The sequence below is a fragment of the Podarcis vaucheri genome (genome assembly GCF_965113315.1).
Source record: "Podarcis vaucheri genome assembly, chromosome: 2".
In the NCBI taxonomy this organism is placed as follows: Eukaryota; Metazoa; Chordata; class Lepidosauria; order Squamata; family Lacertidae; genus Podarcis; species Podarcis vaucheri.
The window spans coordinates 81,445,004-81,465,630 of record NC_138760.1 but is presented as its reverse complement, the minus strand read 5'-3'; the positions used below and the strand labels follow the sequence as shown (position 1 = coordinate 81,465,630).

Here is a 20,627-nt window from a genome sequence, read left to right as displayed (position 1 = left end):
GCCGTGGCCGTTCTGCCAACCGTTCCCCCCTCCTGCTCTTCTCTTAGTGATACACGAGGCGCTTTGGGACCTTTCTGTACGGAAGGAGCCAGTTATGATGGTGGCGAGCTCTCCCCGCCCCTTTCCCCGCCCCTCTCGTCCCAGCCCTCCAATCGGCTCGCCCGAGCGGCGGGAGCGGCTGGAGCCCTGGAGTGCCGCCGCCGCCGCGCACACGCCCCCTCCCTCCTTCCCTCCACGCCGAGGCGGGGGAAGCCTCTCCCGGGGCTTTGCGCCCTTAGCAAGATGCTCCTGCTCGGCGCTCAGGAGCCGCCTCAGAAGGACCCTCTCAGCTCCGGATAGCGAGCGGCGTCGGCCGTGCCCAAGCCACCGGGAGGAGGAGGAGAGGGGGGTGCTGCCGGGCTTGTTTCCCTGCCTCCTTCCACCCGCTTCGGGGCGGCAACTGACTGAGGCTGGGCTCCGCTAACCCAGCAGCCGGTGCAGCGCCGAAACCCGGCTGGGTGGCGGCTCGCCTGAGGCGCACAGATGTCGGTGTCCAGGTGCGGCGGCAGTGGCGCTCGACCCGCGCGCTCTGTGCAAGGCCGGGACTGGAGAGGTAAGAGCGCAGCGCGCGCTCGTGTGGCGCGTGTCTGCCTGCGAGTGCGGGGGGGGGGGACACGGCGCGCGTGGAAAGTACAAGCGCCCTGGGGAGCGGGGCAAGGCGGCGTTCACGTACGGCTGAGGGCGCAGCAGCTGCTGGAATCCCGCCTCTTCCAGCCTGCCTGGGAGCGTGTGGATTGTCCTCCTGGCCCGGGGCTATTTTTATGACTTGCTGCAAGCGAGGAGAGGGGCTGGTTTGCAGCCTGCCGTGCTTGGCCTCGCCCAAAGGAAGCTGGAAGGACCGGGGGGGGTCGCGGGGGGCTCAACATGTCGCTCGTCTTCCCGCCGGGGCGAGCTGCGACTCTGCGAACTGGCTGCTGGAAGGACGGCTGCCTTGTGCTGGGGGGGGGGGGAACTTGGCCTCCCACCCCCCCCACCCCACAAGAGCTCTCCTTTGGGGAAGGTGGCGCGGCGCCCCGCTTTCCAGAGCGGACTCCCTCGCCTCAGGTCTTCCTCCCGTGGCAATGACCCCCCGGAGGCTTCCTAGCGCTCCATCCCAGGGCGCCAGTCCCATGTTATGAAGCGTGTGGAGCGTGGCGTCCTCGGCCCCTCCTCCCGCTGCTGCTCTTATTTCTGTTGGCCCCCCGCCCCTCCTTGTGTTTACCATGCGCTGCCCGGGCTGGGCTGGGCTGCTGCTGTTTCTGTTGCCGACAGGAACTGATCCTGACCTCCAAATCCACCGTCGTTTTCTCCTTCCCTCCAAACACACTACCGTTCAGGAAGTGGTTAATTTATTGAAAACATTGGATGTGCAGAGAGAACTGTAAGATAGATCTTCTCAACTAGACCATGGTATCTTAATGGAGGCTTAGTGGCAAGGGAGTGGCACTCCACACGCGCTCAGAGGCACCTCTCTTTGTTGTGCTTTAAACGCTTTTAAAGTAGAAAAGCAGCTAATGAGCACCCTATGGGCATATTTCCTATTTTAAAACTTCAGACATGTTTCAGGGCTTCAGAGAGATGGCTGCAAAAATTGGAAGGAGGTCACGCCTCTGCTGCTTTAGGGATGCTGGGCTTTGCATCCTTTTGAGCTTCTGGTGGCTAACTAAATGTCTCCCAACCATTAATTATCTTTTTTGACTGCATTGTTTTGGGCTGTCAGTTTGGTGAGGTAGACATCTCTCTCTCACCTTACCATTCTCTGTTCATTTCTATGCTAGCAGTGCTAGTATCGGGTGTGATGGATAGTCCACTTACGAATATTGTATATAACAGTTCCTGCCAGGTGCTTCAAGGGAGTAAACGGCCCTGAGGACCGTGAAACAATGATGTTGTGCTTGTCCAGCAAACTAAGGAAATACAGTTATAAGCAAGATTTGTTACTAGTTGCCATGATCACTTTTGGTAGAGATGAGTTTGCATGCATTTTTGTGTCAAGGGTTGAATGTGCCTCCAGTACCAACTCTGGGCCAAATACAGGTCCCTCAGCCTGAGTTAGTTCCCTGCCTGGTAGCAGCATGGCTCATTGATGGACTAAGAATAGAGTCAGTGCATTTCCGGTGTAGAAATAAAAGGCTAAGAAAGGAAGTTGGGAGTTGGGAGATGCTTCCATGTAAACGTTTCCTAATACGCTGAACTCTGGTCACTCCTGTGTGGAAAGGGATGTAATTACACCACTTAAGTTGTAATGTTTCCCAATGCTATATGCATATGAATTGCTTTGCATTGTGCTAGAAAGCAATGATTGGTTGTAGCTTCTCAGCGTGTATGCACACAATGAATTATCAACATGTGCACAGAATTAGTATACTATTTAAGTTATGCATGAGTTGCACAGTGTTATCTGCACATGTGGCTTCCATGTAGGAAATGAACAATAATGTGAAATGGTCCTTCTGTACAAATAGATTCATTCTGATCTATTCCCCTGTTATATTTTTTGATACATCTGTGAATTTCAGGAGCATTCTCATTAATAATAGAACTAAGATTTTGGACAAATGGCCTATATAGTTGACACACCAGTGTGAAATAATTTTGTTGAATTGTATAGAGAAGAGTGATCTAGAGAATTGTATAGAGAATTGTATAGAGAAGAGTGAAATACAGACCGGGATCAAAGTAACTAAAAAAGTAAAATACCTCGGAATTTGGCTAACGATGAAGAATATAAATTTAATGGAAGACAACTACACAAACAATAGAATAGAATAGAATAAAGCTCTCTTGGTCGGGAAGAATGGCGGCAATTAAGATGAGTTTATTACCGAAGTTGCTGTTCTTATTTCAAAATATACCGATAATCAGGGGAACCTCAGTATTCAAAGATTGGCAGAAAGTACTCTCGAAATTTATTTGGCAAGGGAAAAGGCCAAGAATTAGATTCAAATTACTCACAGATCAAAGAGATAGGGGAGGATTTGTGGTTCCAAATTTGAAGTTGTATTATGAAGCCTCGTGCCTTTGCTGGGTTAAAGACTGGATTGTTGTCAAAAACACAGATCTATTAGATTTAGAAGGCTTCAACATAAGATTTGGTTGGCACGCTTATTTATGGCGCAATAAGGAAAAGGTCCACAAAGGATTCTCTAATCATATTATTAGAGGGCCACTGTTGGAAGTATGGGAGAGAAACAAAAAATTATTGGAAAGAAATACCCCTTGGTGGTTATCACCTATCGACATCTTAACAATAAAAAAAATAAATACTGAAGGAGAAAGATGGACTTATGAAGATTTGCTAGTAAAAACAGAAAATGGATGGAAGATTAGGCCATATGAGGAGATAAAAAATAAATTGACAGGCTGGATCCAATTTCATCAAATCAATGCTATGTGGACTGAAGATAAAAAGAATGGGATGAACGAAAAAAATCCAGATTCCAGGTAGAAATATTAGAAAACAAATCAAAACTCCTATCAAAAATGTACAGCCAGTTGCTTGAATGGGACACTAAAGATGAAGAAATAAAAGAAGTCGTGAAATGGGCGATAGACTTTGGATACAACATAGAGTTTGATAAGTGGAAGAAACTTTGGAATAAAGGTATGAAATTTTCGGCATGTACAACACTTAGAACATGAATAAAATGATGTACAGGTGGTACATCACACCGGTAAAATTAGAAAAAATGTATAAAACCGGAGACAAATGAGTGGCAATCAAAATTATTTGACTCTATAGAATTGGCAAAAATGACACAGAAAATAAGAAACCTAAAAGGTACAAAGTTTAATAATGAATGGAATAAATGTATGACATATAGTGAAACAGATGTAAAAAATCTAAAAATCACAGTAGGCTCGATATAACGCTTGCGACGCAAAGAGTTTTAAGAAAACGAAACTGCAGCTAGGAAACCTTTTGTAACATATTCCAAAACCGAGTTGAAGGGAAGTCAACTATTGTTGTGTGATTTAGTTATTTAGTTATTGTAAGTTTAACTTGTTGGTGTTTTATGCTATGTAATGTTTTTCTTCTTTTCTTGTGTTTTGTTTGTCTTTTTTGTTGCTTTAATGTTTGGTGTTGCATAATGAATTTGAAACTAATAAAAATTAAATTAAAAAAAAGAGAAGAGTGATCTATGGCAATTGCCTCTTAGTTTCTGGTTCACTGTTCACTGTTTTGTATTTGCAATGGACAGCTTACACAGTGGATCCCTGCGTTCCATAGGTTGGTTTACAGCACAATCCTATCCTATGCTGTGTGCTCAGAAAAAGAGATTAACAGCACAATTCGGTGAATCCCTACTCAGAAGTTTCATAGTCCAATTTTGGTCAATGGGTCTTCCTCTCGGGTTACTGTGTATAGGACTGCAGGTGTATACACACTTACTTGGGTGTAGGTCCCACTTTGAATAGAAGTGCATAGAATTGTGCTATAAATCTACTTCCCTTCTCCTATACCTGTCAACATACAGAGAATTCTCCCGGTGTACAATTCAGAGTTAAAACAAAGTAGACGTCACATATGATGCTATTTACTAGGTTCTTTCTTGGTCAGAATATAGGGATCTGTCCTGTGGAGTACAGAACAATATTATTATTGCTTGAAAGCGCAAATCAAGATTAAGTTAGGGCCGTATATTGCAGTGAGAGACGGTAATTAGTTTAAAATACGTTTTTAGGTCTTTCAGTTCCTATGTAATTATTGAGAAACAGAGTGCAGCCTTTGATTGAGTTGGAAGACAGAGTGCATCAGAAGGTCATCCTCTCTAGTTCAAGGCTTAAGCTAGAAGAAAGAGTGGGCTGTGGCTGGAGCAGTGTTAGAAACTCAGATATATAAACAGATCGCCAAGTGGCACCTTAAACCTAGGCCATGGTTGCCACAACAGAATGTCTAGGCACCATTTCCCACCTCCCCTGGTTATGAAGATTGCTGTTATTATTATTCATTTCATTTCTATGCTGCTTTATATTTTAAAGGAAAAAAATGGTTTACAACACATTAAAACATCAAATAAAAGAATCCAGAATAAAACAAATTCAAGTGTCAAGGAAAATATTTCAGCTCCTTCTCTAAGTGGCAGTTTGCTTTCCCCATATTTATTTACCTGCTTTGTTTATGTAGCTGCCCCATAGCAGAAGTATTCTAGGAAGCTGGTGTGGTATAGTGGTTAGAGCAGGGGTCGGCAAGGTTTACCTGGCCTGGGCTGGTTCACTCCCATGGAGATTGTTCCGTAGGCCGGATCGCATCTGCGCACACGCAGTTTCTGGCGCCATGGAAGCGAGTCGGTTTAGCGCAGTGTGCGGGGACTCACCAAGCGGGCAGCTCGGTTCGGGGGTGGCTTGTGGGCCATTTAAATGATCCCCATGGGCCACGGGTTGCCGACCCCTGGGTTAGAGTGTTTGACTAGGACCTGGGAGATCAGGGTTCAAAAATCCCCACTCAGTCATGAAGCTCACTGGGTGAACTTGGGCCAGTCATAGCCTCTTTACCTATCTCACAGGGTCATTGTAGGGATTAACTGAGGAGGAGGTGAACCATGTACACCTTGGAGAAAAAGGTGGGATATAATTGCAATAAAAAAGCTCTTCTGCTAACCTGCTTAAGGAAACTGAAGGGGCCATAGTTATAGCCACAGTTATGAGAGATTTATCTCCCCAGCCTACTGCTTCTTGCTATTTTAGAAGGCAGACTACACCTGCCTAATGATGAGGCTTGTTTCCTGTGGACAACTCTGTTTTGGCTGTATAGTTTTTCAGTCACTTCAGAAGCAGGAATTATTTATGGATCTATTTGGTTTTGAATTATGTAGTGCCTTCAGTAATGGCGGCGCTTCTCCCTGGCCAGAATTCCTAACCAAGGCTTGTAGCTGGATAAGAATATTTCGTCTTAATCATCATATTTAGTCTTAAACATTGGTGCTATTGCATCCTTTAGGTTTGGTTAAGTGGGGGATCCATTGCAGAGAAAGATTGGGCTGTGTGTGTGATATCATAATTTCATGGCCTGTTCCTGATCTTATAAGCACAGTTAAGGCCTTTTTTTTTTTACAACTGCGCTGGCTGCTAGTGCACCTGTTAAAATGGTCTAAGGCAGGGTGGTCCAACTTTTCATTCCAAGTGGGCTGCAATAGTACTTGTTGAGGACCATGTCAGAGCCCTCATGCCTCCTTCCCAAAGCCCAGCACCTTGCTTACTCAGCTTTGGGAAGGCAGGGTGAGGACTGGGGGTTGTCAAATGTTGCTGACAGCCGCCAAAACGCCTAGGGCCTTGTGTTGGACCACCCTGGACTAAGGTATAGTCCAGGGGTCTGCAACCCGCGGCTCCGGAGCCGCATGTGGCTCTTTTACACCTTTGCCGCGGCTCCGGGGCAGATACTAGCAAGGGGAGGAGGCGCATTGTGCGCCCCGACACTCCCCACTGTGGCGGGCGCTGTACTGGCTGTGACGTCGCATGGGGGTGGTGCGTGCGTTAGTCACGCACCGTCCCAACGTCACCTTCCCGCCTGCCCGCTACATTGTAAGGGGCATGTACGCTGGTCACTGCATTGAAAGGGGGCATGTACGCTGGTCACTGTTTTGAAGGGGAGTGAAGAACACACACACACAAAAGGTAACTTGTTAATTTAACGTTTATTTCTATGAGGAGGAGTAATTCTGAGGGGTCAAACAAAGAAATAATAAAAAGTGACAAAAAAGTTATTTTTATAATGACAAGTTTTGCGGCTCTCAGTTTTTTTTTCTTCAGAAACGGGTCCAAGTGGCTCTTTTTGTCTTAAAGGTTGCAGACCCCTGGTATAGTCTAAGGTATAAACTAATTTTTTTATCATTCCTGGGGGCGGGAGAAGAGTAGGGGCAACAGAGGGGCAACACCCTGAGTGAACACAGACTAGAGCTTTACTGAATGGATGATTTCAACCAGTTTGGCACCAAGAGTACATGGACCCTCGTCTTGTAATGCCTGCCTGCTGATGAAACAATGGAAGGGTAAACAGCACGAGACAAGATTGTCAGATGACCAACCAAGACATGTGTGTTAACCACACTCTGCAGCTCTATTCAGATTTAATCAGAACTGGGATTAAATAACTCCCGTGAGCTCTGCCCTTCTCTCCCAGCATCATATCCCCCCAGTGGCATCCCTTCTCCAGCTGAATTCACTTAGGAGCCTATCTGCAACCAGAAGGACTCCTGATTGCTAAGTGAGTAAAAGTCAGAGGTGGAGTTGGCAGAGGTGCGTATCTAAGCTAAGCTAGTGTTATGCCTATTATGTGTCATCTGGAAAGACTGTAAACAGCATTCATGCACATGATGTGTAAAATAATTCTCATTCCATCTAGTTAACCATGCTTTCCCCCTTCAACTTTATAACTGCATCAGGTGCCTCCTTCTCCACTTAGAATTGCCAGAAGAATGGAGAACGAAGTACTTATTCATCATGCTACGCAGGTTCATAAACTCAGAAAAAAATGTCTTTCAAAGTGAACATATGTTAACAGTGCACTAAACTTTTTTAAAAAAAGAATTCTAATTCTCTTTTTAAGAATCTAATCCCAGAAATTTCTCCCCCTGATTTGAACTAGCACTTTGCTGTACTCTTGTGAGAAAGTACAAAAATTTGGGTTGGGGATACAGAGTGAGTTTATACCCTATAAACCTTGGCTTGTCTACTTCTGTTTATTGAAAGATATAAGGGACAGCACCAATACAATGATGTTTTGTCATTAAACTTAACAAAGTTTTGCTGCACACAACATAACAAATGTTTATGGAGCTTGTTTAACAACCTTTGCTTTAACTACAGTTACTTTTCTGTTTCATGTGAAATACCATCAACTCCTATAATAGTGAATTTATTGTTATCTCCCTGTGTTAAAGGAGAACCACAAGATCCATGAGATTCATAGATTATGTGGTGTTTGCAATAATGGAACATAATTCTATTTATTTATTTAAAGAATTTATGTACTGTCCTTCAGTGAAGCTTCCAGCATGTTTTACAAAGTCAAAGTAAAATGCACAAACTACTAGAATCTCTGTAGTTTGTCCTTCCTTTCCCCCTAGCAACCAGGATGCATCTTTCTTATGGGGGGGGGGTTCTTCTGAAAGCAGGTACTCTCTAGAACAGTGTTTCCCAATTAGCTAAGTACTGCAGACCCCCATTTTTTCCGAAAGCCAAGCCATGGACCCCCTAGCTTTGAAAATGTTGATATCTCTATAGTAGTTTTTGTTATGTGAATGGTGCCACCATACCTTCCAACATACCCCAGTGCCTTACAGGCTACACTCTTGCAGGAGTTACGTGAGTTATGTGAGAGGGTGCCCCCCCTCAAAGGAATGTCCTGGACAGTTGACAGATATGTGCCACGGATCCCCTTTGTGGATTACACAGACTCCATCGGGTGTGTGGACCACCAATTGGGAACCACTGCTCTAGAATACATTTTCTGCAAATGCTGTTACACAAAAAGTGTGGTGGATGTTAAAGAATCCCTTTCCCAAATGGTAAATGAAAAATGTGAAAACTTTGCAAAGAGGCTTAGGTATGTCTCCTGCTGTATGTGTTAAGAATTCACTATATAGTTAACCTACAGTACGATGAAATGCATGTCTATTCAGTAGTATATCTCTTGGTATTAATGGCGCTTATTCCCATGTAAGCAGATACAGGTTGGCAGCCTAAGCTTTGGTTTAGGGTTGGCATTGTGGAAAACAGGTTTGTTGTGCCTTTAACAGCTGTATCTCCACCATCAGAACAAGCAGGACATAGTTGACTTCCCATGATAAACATGAGGCTGTCCAAGACGTGAGTGGGTTGGTGGGTGGCAGCAATAGCTGTACTCGCTCTAATTTTGTTTTATGCCACGCCCCTTATGGCAGTCATTTTGTGTTCGGTGCCCACAGCACTCTCTCAAAATTTGAAATGTGTCCAGTGGTCCAGAATGTTTGGAGAACTCTTCATTAGTGTATAAGAACCATTAATAAAATATCTTTGTAGTTATTTTAATATGGCTAACATGACTTCAACAGGAGTGAAAAGAATTCTAAAAATCATTTTCTCTGGTGTTAAGTTAAAAATAGTTTGGCAGTTGCTTCACTGTTAATGTGAAAACCCATGTTCTAAGGGAAAAAAGTGGTCATGACCTTTTTCAGTTCCATGGCTGGAGTTCCTTGGAAAGGAATATCACATTAGCATGGCAATGTGTCATAACAAAAAAAGGTCAGTCTTGTCTTCTGAATTAAATATTTCTATTTTCTCTTGACATTGTTTTTTTGTTTGAATAATTTTATTGATTTTTTAAAGAGTTTTATTTTTTTTACAAAGATTTAAACATCCAGTTCAAGAATACATTCAGTAAAAAAGAAGAAAAACAGACATAATTATTTTTGTAGTTGTTTTCACTATATATCCATGACCCAATCTCCAACATCCACCTAGGCTGATGAATGTTTAGCATATGTTATAAGAAAGAAGTGTTATTGTGACACTTGCCTTGTGTGCTTGTTTTCACTAAAAACAAAAACTGAGAACTCTAATGTATCATTGCTTTTAATGGGACATATTTTCCCCTTGTGATCAGTGGGACTTAGGCTGCAGGCCTGTACGAGCCTTGGACTAAGCTGCACTGAAATTGGTGACACCTTTTCTTGAGTAGCTATGTATAGGATTCTACTGTCGGGCCTAATTCTCACCTAGGGGGTAAATTTGTGCCTAGACCAGGGGTCAGCAAACTTTTTCAGCAGGGGGCCAGTCCAGTGATCCTCAGACCTTGTGGTGGCCTGGACTATCTATCTATCTATCTATCTATCTATCTATCTATCTATAGGGGGGGGGGGAATTGAACGGATTCCTATGCCCCACAAATAACCCAGAGATGCATTTTAAATAAAAGGACACATTCTACTCATGTAAAAGCACGCTGATTCCCGGACCGTATGCAGGCCGGATTTAGAAGGCAATTGGGCCGCATCTGGCCCCCGGACCTTAGTTTGCCTACGCATGGCCTAGACTCTACCACTTGAAAGAAAGCCCAAGAGAGGGAATGCTCTGAGAAGGAACAGCAGAATTCACCCATGTTTCAGGCACTTCTGATGTCTTAACTAGCTTTTATCTTGCTTATTTGACAGATTTATAGACTTCATGACAAAAAGGCATTGACAAGGTATAGAGAGTAAATACAAAATAAAACGCAAAAATGCAAACTCCTAACAATAAAATCAATTCAGTAAACTCAAAAACCAGTGGAAACATTTCATGAAATATAAATCTGATTTTCCATATATGACGGGGTTAGCACCGCAGAGAAAGCCTTCCTAAACAAAACTGTCTCCAGTAGAGGCATAGACATCATTGTGCTTGGTGTCTGTCTGACCTCAGCTGGTAATTGATTCCAGAGAGCTAGAGCTGCAACACTAAAAGCCTGGTTTCTAGTACAGGCTAAACGCACCTCTTGTGTACCACCTGAAATGTGGTTCTGTTACATTTGCATTGGGCTTAACTTGGGAAAGGTCCAGCATTGTGGATCATCAGCAATGAGGTTCAATTGCTCATATTCTGCTTCCATTCTCTAATACCTAATTAAAAGTCCCGAGATTTTGCAAGATAAGTGAGAATGCTCCAGGAGCTCCAATAATGCTTTGTTTCCTGCAAGACATAATGTAGGGAAATAACACTTGAAACATACTTTCCCAAAGAAACAACATTTTTTGTTTGTGGAAAATAGCAAACACTTACGTGTCTTTTTGATCTCTCAGCTACAAACTAGTTAGGTGAGGAAATGCCAGAATACAAAAGTGTCTTAACTTGGTAAAAGAACAGATGGTATACCTTTGAAGAAGAATATGGCACTTCTGTTCACCTGCTTAAACTTCTCGTAAGCCAGTATAACCTTTCTCTAAAATACATTACTGTACCCTTCAGCTGTGATACTAGTAATAAGAAGGCAGAGTTTGCCCTTTTAAGCTGTAATAAAAATGTTCTCCGGTATTACAGATAATTGAAATTGAAGAATATACTGTCTGCTTCCCAAATAAACTTTTATTGGATAAAACAAAGGACATCTGAGGAATGCTGCTGTTTGGGTTAATGTGATTTTAAAGGTCAAAAGGAAACTCTGGCTTGAGCTGAACTCTTGACGTGCATGTTCACAAACTAGTCAAAGGTCTGCCAAAGTGTGAGAGGACATGTGGTTCCTTGTACAGAAGAATTCTTTTAAATGTTGTTAGCTGTCCCTTGTCCCAAAGCAAGAGAAGATGATTCTGGAATTGCCTTTGAAACAGATACAAGATTTGGGCAATAGTCTAATGCACATTTATGGGACGCGGGTGGCGCTGTGGGTAAAACCTCAGTGCCTAGGACTTGCCGATCGTAAGGTCGGCGGTTCGAATCCCTGCGGCAGGGTGAGCTCCCGCCGTTCAGTCCCGGCTCCTGCCAACCTAGCAGTTCGAAAGCACCCTTAAGTGCAAGTAGATAAATAGGGACCGCTTTATAGCGGGAAGGTAATGGCGTTTCTGTGTGCGGCGCTGGTGCTGGCTCGCCAAACGCAGCTTCGTCATGCTGGCCACGTGACCCGGAAGTGTCTTTGGACAGCGCCGGCTCCCGGCCTCTTGAGCGAGATGAGCATACAACCCCAGAGTCTGTCATGACTGGCCTTCGGGCGGGGGTACCTTTACCTTTACCTAATGCACACTTAGCTAAGTAAACATGAAAAGGATGGGTTTGTGAATGTGTTATTTGTCATTTGGTTCCTATCTTATTTTACAGCTAATACTGCTGTAAAAAGAAGACACAATGTAGAAGTATAATAATAATAATGTAAATGGCAGGAAATGGGACATTTTTGTAGTACAGTGGTACCCCGCAAGACGAACGCCTCGCGAGACGAAAAACTCGCAAAATGAAAGGTTTTTTCGTTTTCGAGTTGCCTCGCAAGACGAATTTCCCTATGGGCATGCTTCGCAAAACGAAGCTTGCCCCGGGGACAGCGGGTCTTCTCTTTTGAAGCAAGGGGCTGCGGGGAGATCGCTTCTCCCCACCGCCCCTTGCTTCAAAAGAGGTCCGGGGACAGCGGGAAGCGACGCGCTTCTTCCCCGCTTCCCCCGGACGTCTTTTGCAGCAAGGGGCTGCAGGGAGATCGTCTTTTGCAGCAAGGGGCAGCAGGGAGATGGCGGAAAGGTCCGCGAAGCCTGGGCGCGCTGATGTCAGCGCGTGCAGGCTTCGGCATGCCGGCAACCCTCCGCCAGCAGCGGCAGCGCTGCCGCTGCTGGCGGAGAGGTCCGCGAAGCCTTGACCGGACAGCTTTTGAAGGCAGGCGGGGGGGAGCAAAGACTTTCGCCCCTGCCAGCCTTCAGAAGAGGTCCAGGACCTCTTCTGAAGGCTGGCGGGGGGCAAAAGTCTTTGTCCCCCCTGCCTGCCTTCCCAGGGGCTTTTTAATTGCCTCGGACAGCGGAGAAGTCCTCCGCTGTCCCGGGGCGATTTTAAAATGCCGCCCGCCAGCATTTTAAGATCGCCCCGGACAGCGGAGAAGTCCTCCGCTGTCCCGGGTTTTTTTAAAATGCTGGGGGTGGGAAGAAAAGCCCTTGTCCCCCCCCCCAGCCTTCAGAAGAGGTCCGGGGACAGACTGTCCCCGGACCTGGTCTGAAGGCGGTTTCCCTAGGAATGCATTAATTGATTTTCAATGCATTCCTATGGGAAATCGTGCATCGCAAGACGAAAAAACCGCAAGACGAAGAGACTTGCGGAACGAATTAATTTCGTCTTGCGAGGCACCACTGTATACCTAAATCAGATTTGAAATGAATATGTACTTCTAAGGAGAGGGATGCCATGAAATTGCATTTTGGTTATTGCTGACCAGCAGAGTGGGGGGGGGGGGAGACATTAAAAAGTAGTCATTTTTTTAAAGAACCAGTTTTTATTTTAAAAAAATCAGTTATGTTAACTGCCACTTAAAAATAACCTGGACTGAAAGAGATATCTGAATAAACAGAGGAAGGCTACCATTCTGAGCGGCTCAAAGTGCTGCATATGGCGCTCTGTCTATGGGGTAGCAATGGATATAGCTCTTAACTTTGTATGGTAGCCTACATTCGAGCCACACAAAAGTCACACCTCTCTCCATCCCTTCAAGCCAGAGAGGCATTATTGCAGGTCAAGGATGCATTCCAGCTACACAAAAACCCCAGAGAAAGGCGCAGAGCAAGACTAGTGTAGCCTGGTGAGGGAGCGTGGTCTAGTGGGTGTTCTGAGGGACAGTCAGAGAGGTTTAGAGGGATGCATTGCATTCCTCACCCCTATCAACCAACTGGCTCAGATATTTGGCTTCCATGTCATGAGGAAACAATGTTATGCTGAGGGCCTTCCAGCCTTTGCATCTAGCAAATATTTGGCACTTTTTCTTCTAATGAATGATATTGCTTAGTATCACAAGACTCAAATACTGTAGAACTCTTTAGGAACAGTTAAGACATGATGGCTAAACTATGGTTAGGCCAATGTGAACATGCAGAGGGGCCATGTGTCCTTCTCTTCCGTAGGCACTTACTCACTTTATGATAACCATAGTAATCTGTGATATGCAAGTTGGGCAAACTATAGTTGCTGCTAACCTTTGTTTGTTTCCAGACCAAAATTCTCCATGGCTATTAAAGTGCGATAAGGTTACTTTAATGTGTGGTGTGGATGTCACCTTACTATACCTGATTGAGTGGCTCTGCTTCCCATCTATCCCTAATGGAATTGGTTGCTAATTTAAGGAATACAGTGGTACCTTGGTTTGCAACCTTTTTGGATTACAACCACATTCAACCCGGAAGTGTGTGTCCATTTTTTTGGATTACAACCCATTTTTGGGGAGGCCCCATTGGCAAAAGCACACCTTAGGTTACAACCTGTTTTGGTTTACAACCGGACCTTTGAAACGGATTATGGTTGTAAACCAAGGTATCACTGTATATCTAATGCTATGAGTCCAGTCACAGAGGGTATTGTAAATTGAAGAGAGAGGTAGGTGATTTTTACAAATTCAGTTTTCTTGCTACAGTCCCCTGTGTGTGCACACGTGCGTGCGCGCGCGCGCGCACACACACACACACACACACACAGAGCATCACAGAGTTCGGGGAACATCTGGAACAGTGTGACAGGTGGTGCAATAACTGGATCCAAGAGCCTTCCATTGATGTAAGAACAGCATCTGGTACAATCCATTTTTATTGACCCTCCCCCAGGTACTACTTAGCACGCATGCTTGTTCAGGAATGGATGAATGAGAAAACTTGATACAGTACTGATAATCAGTTCTCTTTGCATGAAAAAAACACCTCAACACTGCATGTGGTTTTCCTCTTTTAAAAAGACCTCTAGTGAATCCTAGAAGTTTCCTGCAAGTGTGAACCTGAAAAATGTGTGTAGCTTGGCTTTTGTGTATATATCATGTTGAGAATATTAATTATTGTGAAATTTTCTCCAAGGAATTCAAAAATTTGGAGATTGCAAATTGCCATTGCATAATACAATCCATATACATATTTGGGCTGAGGCTCTCATATTTTTTGGTATAGCAAAATTATGTTTGGACATTGTTACAAGTAACAGAGTAAGTAGAAACAAACATCACTAAAACCTTAAAAACTGTTTAGAATTTACAGTACAGTAACTAATATTTATAGGAAGTTGCCAATCTTCAAAGGAAAGTGCTTGTGTCCGTCAGTGATGTGTATCAGACCGTCTCAGAATTAGGGTTGAATCAGCTCAGTAATTAGGCACTCCCATGTTGCCAAGTTGTAGAAAAATAGGAGATAAAAACTTAAGCAGGACAGCCTGCAGTTATCTGTATGGGTGAGTGAGCTGCAACAAATTTATTTGTTTATGAAGGAGTGACTGAGCTATTCATTCACAAATATGGTGTGACTTTAGACTTGACAGCTCAAAGCAGACATTTATAGAACAGTCCATAGAAATGCAAAAGATCTTATGGTCAGATCCAGACACATAGAGAAGGTACATGTCTGCTGTGTATTTAATGGAGGTGAAATGATTTAATTAACCAGTAGGATTTATGTACCACTTAATCCTCACAACTTCTATGTGGTTTATATTAAAATGACCAATAAAATGAGATGAGTAGTAGCCTAACTACTTAAGAATGGCACTGTGGTCTAAACCATTGAGCCTCTTGGGCTTGTCAATCAGAAGGTCGACGGTTCGAATCCCCGCGATGGGGTGAGCTCCCTTTGCTCTGTCCCAGCTCCTGCCAACCTAGCAGTTCGAAAGTATGCCAAAAAGTGCAAGTAGTTAAATAGGTACCGCTCCGGTGGGAAGGTAAACGGCATTTCCATGTGCTGCTCTGGTTTTGGTGTTCCGTTGCGCCAGAAACGGCTTAGTCATGCCGGCCACATGACCTGGAAAAACTGTCTGGGAACAAACACCGGCTCCCTCCGCTTGTAAAGCAAGAGTTGTCTGTGACTGGACTTAACTGTCAGGGGTCCTTTACCTTTGGTAGCCTAACATTTTTCAAAATAAAATCAGCTGTTTTAAAAATACAGTATAATATTATAAAATAAAATCACACATTAAAATACATGCCAGATCTACATGTCTGGATCAGCTTGCTGAATTGTATATCTTATTGCTCTTTGTTGTAAAGCTAACACCACAGAAGACTCGGAGTAGACAATGCAAGCATTTAAAGAAGTAAGTTGTGAAGTTCATGTGGTTCTATCCAATAGGTGTCCCACTGATGATGGGATGCTCTTTGATCCAGGGGAACATTGCATCAGTGGAACAGGGATTGAGGGAATATGTGACAATTCCTTTCCCCCCTGCAGCCTACCACGCTGCCCCCAAATCTGGAGTTTTGGGGTAGAACAGAACAGGAGATGATGCAGGGAACTGCGAGGGGGAGCCGCCAAAGATTGATTCAATCCCTGTTCTGTTGAAAGAAGGCTCTGGTGGATTTAAAAGCCTTCCATTAGTGGAGGGGCACCAATTGGATACCATCCATAATATGTATTACAAAGCTGAGTAGCTTGGTGGATATAGATATTAAATTCTTCAAGCCTCTAGATACCTTTAGTATTGGTACAGATTCAGTTTAGGCTGATCCCCCTTTTCTGATGTAAAAATATAAAAATCTGAATTGCAAGTCAAAAAATATGACATTGGCTAGATTTTTAGCCCACCAGTTCCTGTTGGGTGGAGGTTAAAATCCTATTTATACTAATTTGTTTCATGAAGAAAACCTTCCTGTTGCATAAATAGGTTCAGAACAAGAATTGAAACATTTCTATGGTGTATAATTGTGTGGGGTTTTTTCCCCCTTTTGGGGAGGGGTGTGTGTCATGCCTTTAAAGTGTAAGATGATGCATTCTCAAAAGGGTTATATCCAACCACCAGGGCAGATGAATTAAGGCTTGTAAAAATAAATAAATACGTCATTTGTTTCAAAGGTTTCATTAGGATCACTTGAGACATGCATGCTCCTTGCACAGGACAGGAAGTATTTTGAGAAATCTTTTCTCCTTTCATGCCTTGCCCTGGGAGTAATCATTGATGTTGCCACAGAAACAGCACGTACTGCATTACGCAATTCCTTGCTTAGACTGGGGGTGTGTTGGGAAGTGTTTTAAAACCCGCCTTGAAATTTTGATACAGCACACTGTGTTTTCATTTGTCAGCTACTTCCCTGACTTGAGATTTATTGTCCCGTTCCAGAACATCCAACGCTTACAGAAATTCCAAGTATTTTGAAGAGGAAGAAGGAAAAATGAACATTCAGGCCCCATCCCCCCCCCCCCCCGGTTAATTGTGGCTTGGACTCAGCAGTGTCTTGCACCAATGTAAAGGCACTTCCTGTGCAAAGCAGCTTCTCTGATTTCTGGCAGCCCAGCTTCAGCCTCTGTGCCCCTCTATCATTACTGTTCCAGAGGATTCCTTGACCCTCTCTGGTGGCAGTGGCTTTTTTGGGGGGGGGAGGGGGGTTTGCTGCACAGAGGGTGGGCTAAGGAAGTCTCATTGGATCCTGCCCTACACGCAAATTTGCATATTAATATTTTGTTACTTAGTCTGAGATAAGTGCACACCAAGTACATTAAGCATTGTTGTTTTGTGCCTGTGAACATCCCTTTAGCTAGTTGTCTCATGTATGAATGCAGGACAGATTGTGAACAAAACAAAAAGAGGTTGGCTATTAGAGGGAGGGCCTTTTTGGTGTTGGCACCATCAGAGAAGTCTGCCTGGTGCCTACTTGACCATTTTTGGTGCCAGGTGGAAATACTTTCCATCTTAAATCATAGAATCATAGAGTTGGAATAGACCACAAGGGCCATCGAGTCCAACCCCCTGCCAAGCAGGAAACACCATCAGAGCACTCCTGACATATGGTTGTCAAGCCTCTGCTTAAAGACCTCCAAAGTAGGAGACTCCACCACACTCCTTGGCAGCAAATTCCACTGTTGAACGGCTCTTACTGTCAGGAAGTTCTTCCTAATGTTTAGGTGGAATCTTCTTTCTTGTAGTTTGGATCCATTGCTCCATGTCCGCTTCTCTGGAGCAGCAGAAAACAACCTTTCTCCCTCCTCTATATGACATCCTTTTATATATTTGAACATGGCTATCATATCACCCCTTAACCTCCTCTTCTCCAGGCTAAACATGCCCAGCTCCCTTAGCCGTTCCTCATAAGGCATAGTTTCCAGGCCTTTGACCATTTTGGTTGCCCTCCTCTGGACACGTTCCAGTTTGTCAGTGTCCTCCTTGAACTGTGGTGCCCAGAACTGGACACTGTACTCCAGGTGAGGCCTGACCAGAGCAGAATACAGTGGCATTATTACTTCCCTTGATCTAGATGCTATACTCCTATTGATGCAGCCCAGAATTGCATTGGCTTTTTTAGCTGCCGCGTCACACTGTTGGCTCATGTCAAGTTTGTGGTCAACCAAGACTCCTAGATCCTTTTCACATGTACTACTCTCAAGCCAGGTGTCACCCATCTTGTATTTGTGCCTCTCATTTTTTTTGCCCAAGTGCAATACTTTACATTTCTCCCTGTTAAAGTTCATGTTGTTTGTTTTGGCCCAGTTCTCTAATCTGTCAAGGTCGTTTTGAAGTGTGATCCTGTCCTCTGGGGTGTTAGCCACCCCTCCCAGTTTGGTGTCATCTGCAAATTTGATCAGGATGCCCTTGAGTCCATCATCCAAGTCGTTGATAAAGATGTTGAATAAGACCGGGCCCAAGACAGAACCCTGTGGCACCCCACTAGTCACTCTTCTCCAGGATGAAGAGGAACCATTGATGAGCACACTTTGGGTTCGGTCAGTCAGCCAGTTACAAATCCACTGAGTGGTAGCATAGTCAAGACCGCATTTTACCAGCTTCTTTACAAGAATATCATGGGGCACCTTGTCGAATGCCTTGCTGAAATCAAGGTAGGCTACATCCACTGCGTTCCCTTCATCTACCAGGCTTGTATTTTTTACTCCTTTTTCTATTCTCTTTTTCTGGTTCTATTCCATGTTAGATTTTATTTTCATATTGTATTTCATGTTTTAAAATTTTATTTGTAAACCACCCAGAGGGCTTTTGTCATTAGGTGGTATATGAATATTGGAAATAAATAAATCTATGTGGTGACCAATTATTTATTTAGCGCAGTTGGTGTGTATTGTGCTTCACGCAAATCAATATGACAGATCCCTGTCCTGAATAGCTTAAAGTTTAAAAGTTGACACAGGGGAAGTGGAGGAAGGGGGAAGTAAAGGCAGGGCTAAACAGGGGAGAGTATGAAATTGCTTCAGTTTCCTGTGCATAGCCTTGGTTACAAAGTTGCAGCAGGGCGTGAGTTTTCTCATACAAAACACACAGCAGAGCAAACAACCACTGTTGGCCTTCCTGGTTTTGTGACAATTATCAGCCATTATCTGGAAGAGTGTGCACAATGAATGTAGGTTCATTGGGCTTAGGTCAGGACACAGATTGTGAATAGAACTATTTTCATTTCAGCCGAACTATGTTACGATTTTTGTGGGCTGACACCTTGTAACTGAAATATTAAAACACAACAAAACCTCTTTTTTATTTACAGTATTGATCATCTAAGCTAGGAATATCCAACAAGGTGGCCTACAGATGTTTTGGATTACAACTCTGAACAGCCCTAGCAGTATGGCCAATGGGAAGTGTAGTCCAAGACATCTAGAGGACACTACATTGGTTACCCTGAGCAAATGCCATACCCGCGACAACAAAGCGCACTTTACCAATGTGTATTGCCCAATGAATCATCATATTGTCTTCATTAGAGCAAACTCAGATGTTGTAAACCTTTCCTCAAAGGGGAGTTGCCTTGCTATGTAGAAGTATGAGTTACCTCTTATTTACTCTCTGTATTTTATTCACCTCGAAGATTATAGATAAACGTTTTTTTCTGAAAACTTTGCTTGGAAAACCAAACATTTCAAATTATAAAGGATTAATTCAAAAATGGACGTTGTGTCTCACTATTCTTAACACCGGCAAATAACAAATTATTTTCTTCCTAAGAGAAGTTGTAAAGTGGAGAAATCTGTCCTTACGTCATTAATATGTGAAATGATTCCTGATTTTCTGCACATTTCTGCATAATATGATTCATGGCTATAAAACAAGATATGTGACCTTTTGAGTCACTATAACATCTTCCTCCTTTTGCAGATCTGGGATTTACCTTTGGTCTCTCAACTAGCGTTTTTTGGGGGGGAAGTGGTTAACACCCTTATTTTTCAAACATCATTGTAATATACTTCATTGCAAAATACTTTTTAAAATGGACTTGTTAATTACCAATTGTCATGATGACATTAAGGTAGTCAGTATGTTAAAAAAGAAAAGAAAAAAGCAGCAGCTATGGAGTTTGGCAAGATAAATGTACCAAAAAGGCACTTTCAACATCCTAGAAGTAGGATTTTAAGGACTATATAAGTGTTGGAGGATATGAATGAGATTACACAAATTTGGTTAAATGTAGCCATTTATGCTATGCACATCTTTCTTAGCAAGCTTTTAATCTGGACAGAATATTTTGTGTTCATTGTCTTCAGTGTCATCTGCTTTCCCTTTGTTTACATCCCCACGCCGATAGGCAATCTTGTTGAAAACTGTACACACACTTATATACAGTATACACTTAAGCTTTATGGAGCACACTGACTCTCTTTACAATAGAAACATGTATTTTATTAACTTGTGGTTCTAACAAGTGGGGGGGAGTCTTTATCTGGAAGTGGGAGGCATGCCTATGTTAAAATGATTAAATAACTTTGCGGTGATTTGGATTTTGAAAAGAAAAAGAGTAACTTGCTTACCAGTTGTTTGGGAAATGAGACGTAGTGTTTTATTTTTCTAGTCTCATTACTCTGTACCATCATGTAAGCAAGGATTGAGAATTGAAGACAGAAGGCATTCTGACCTCATTCTAAGCTTGGGCAGAGCCTAGTTGACACTGCAGGGATTTACCCCTTGACTGACCTTCAAACAAAGCTTGCAGTGAACAGGACAGAGCAACGTAATGGCTTAGCATGGTGACTAGACATCACAATATTAGTTTTTAATTGCTGGAGATAAGGTACTGT

At 43.5% G+C, this 20,627-nt stretch overlaps 1 protein-coding gene across 1 annotated transcript in view; it reads left to right on the top strand.

The window, feature by feature from the left end:
• The first annotated feature begins 219 nt into the window (after nucleotides 1-219).
• Nucleotides 220-20,627, top strand: part of PFKFB4 (6-phosphofructo-2-kinase/fructose-2,6-biphosphatase 4) — a 70,399-nt gene continuing 49,991 nt past the window's right edge. The window contains exon 1 of the mRNA XM_082211972.1: nucleotides 220-592. Within this exon, the coding sequence (XP_082068098.1) occupies nucleotides 523-592 (70 nt within the window). The 5' untranslated portion in view covers nucleotides 220-522. The remainder of the gene's footprint in view (nucleotides 593-20,627) is intronic.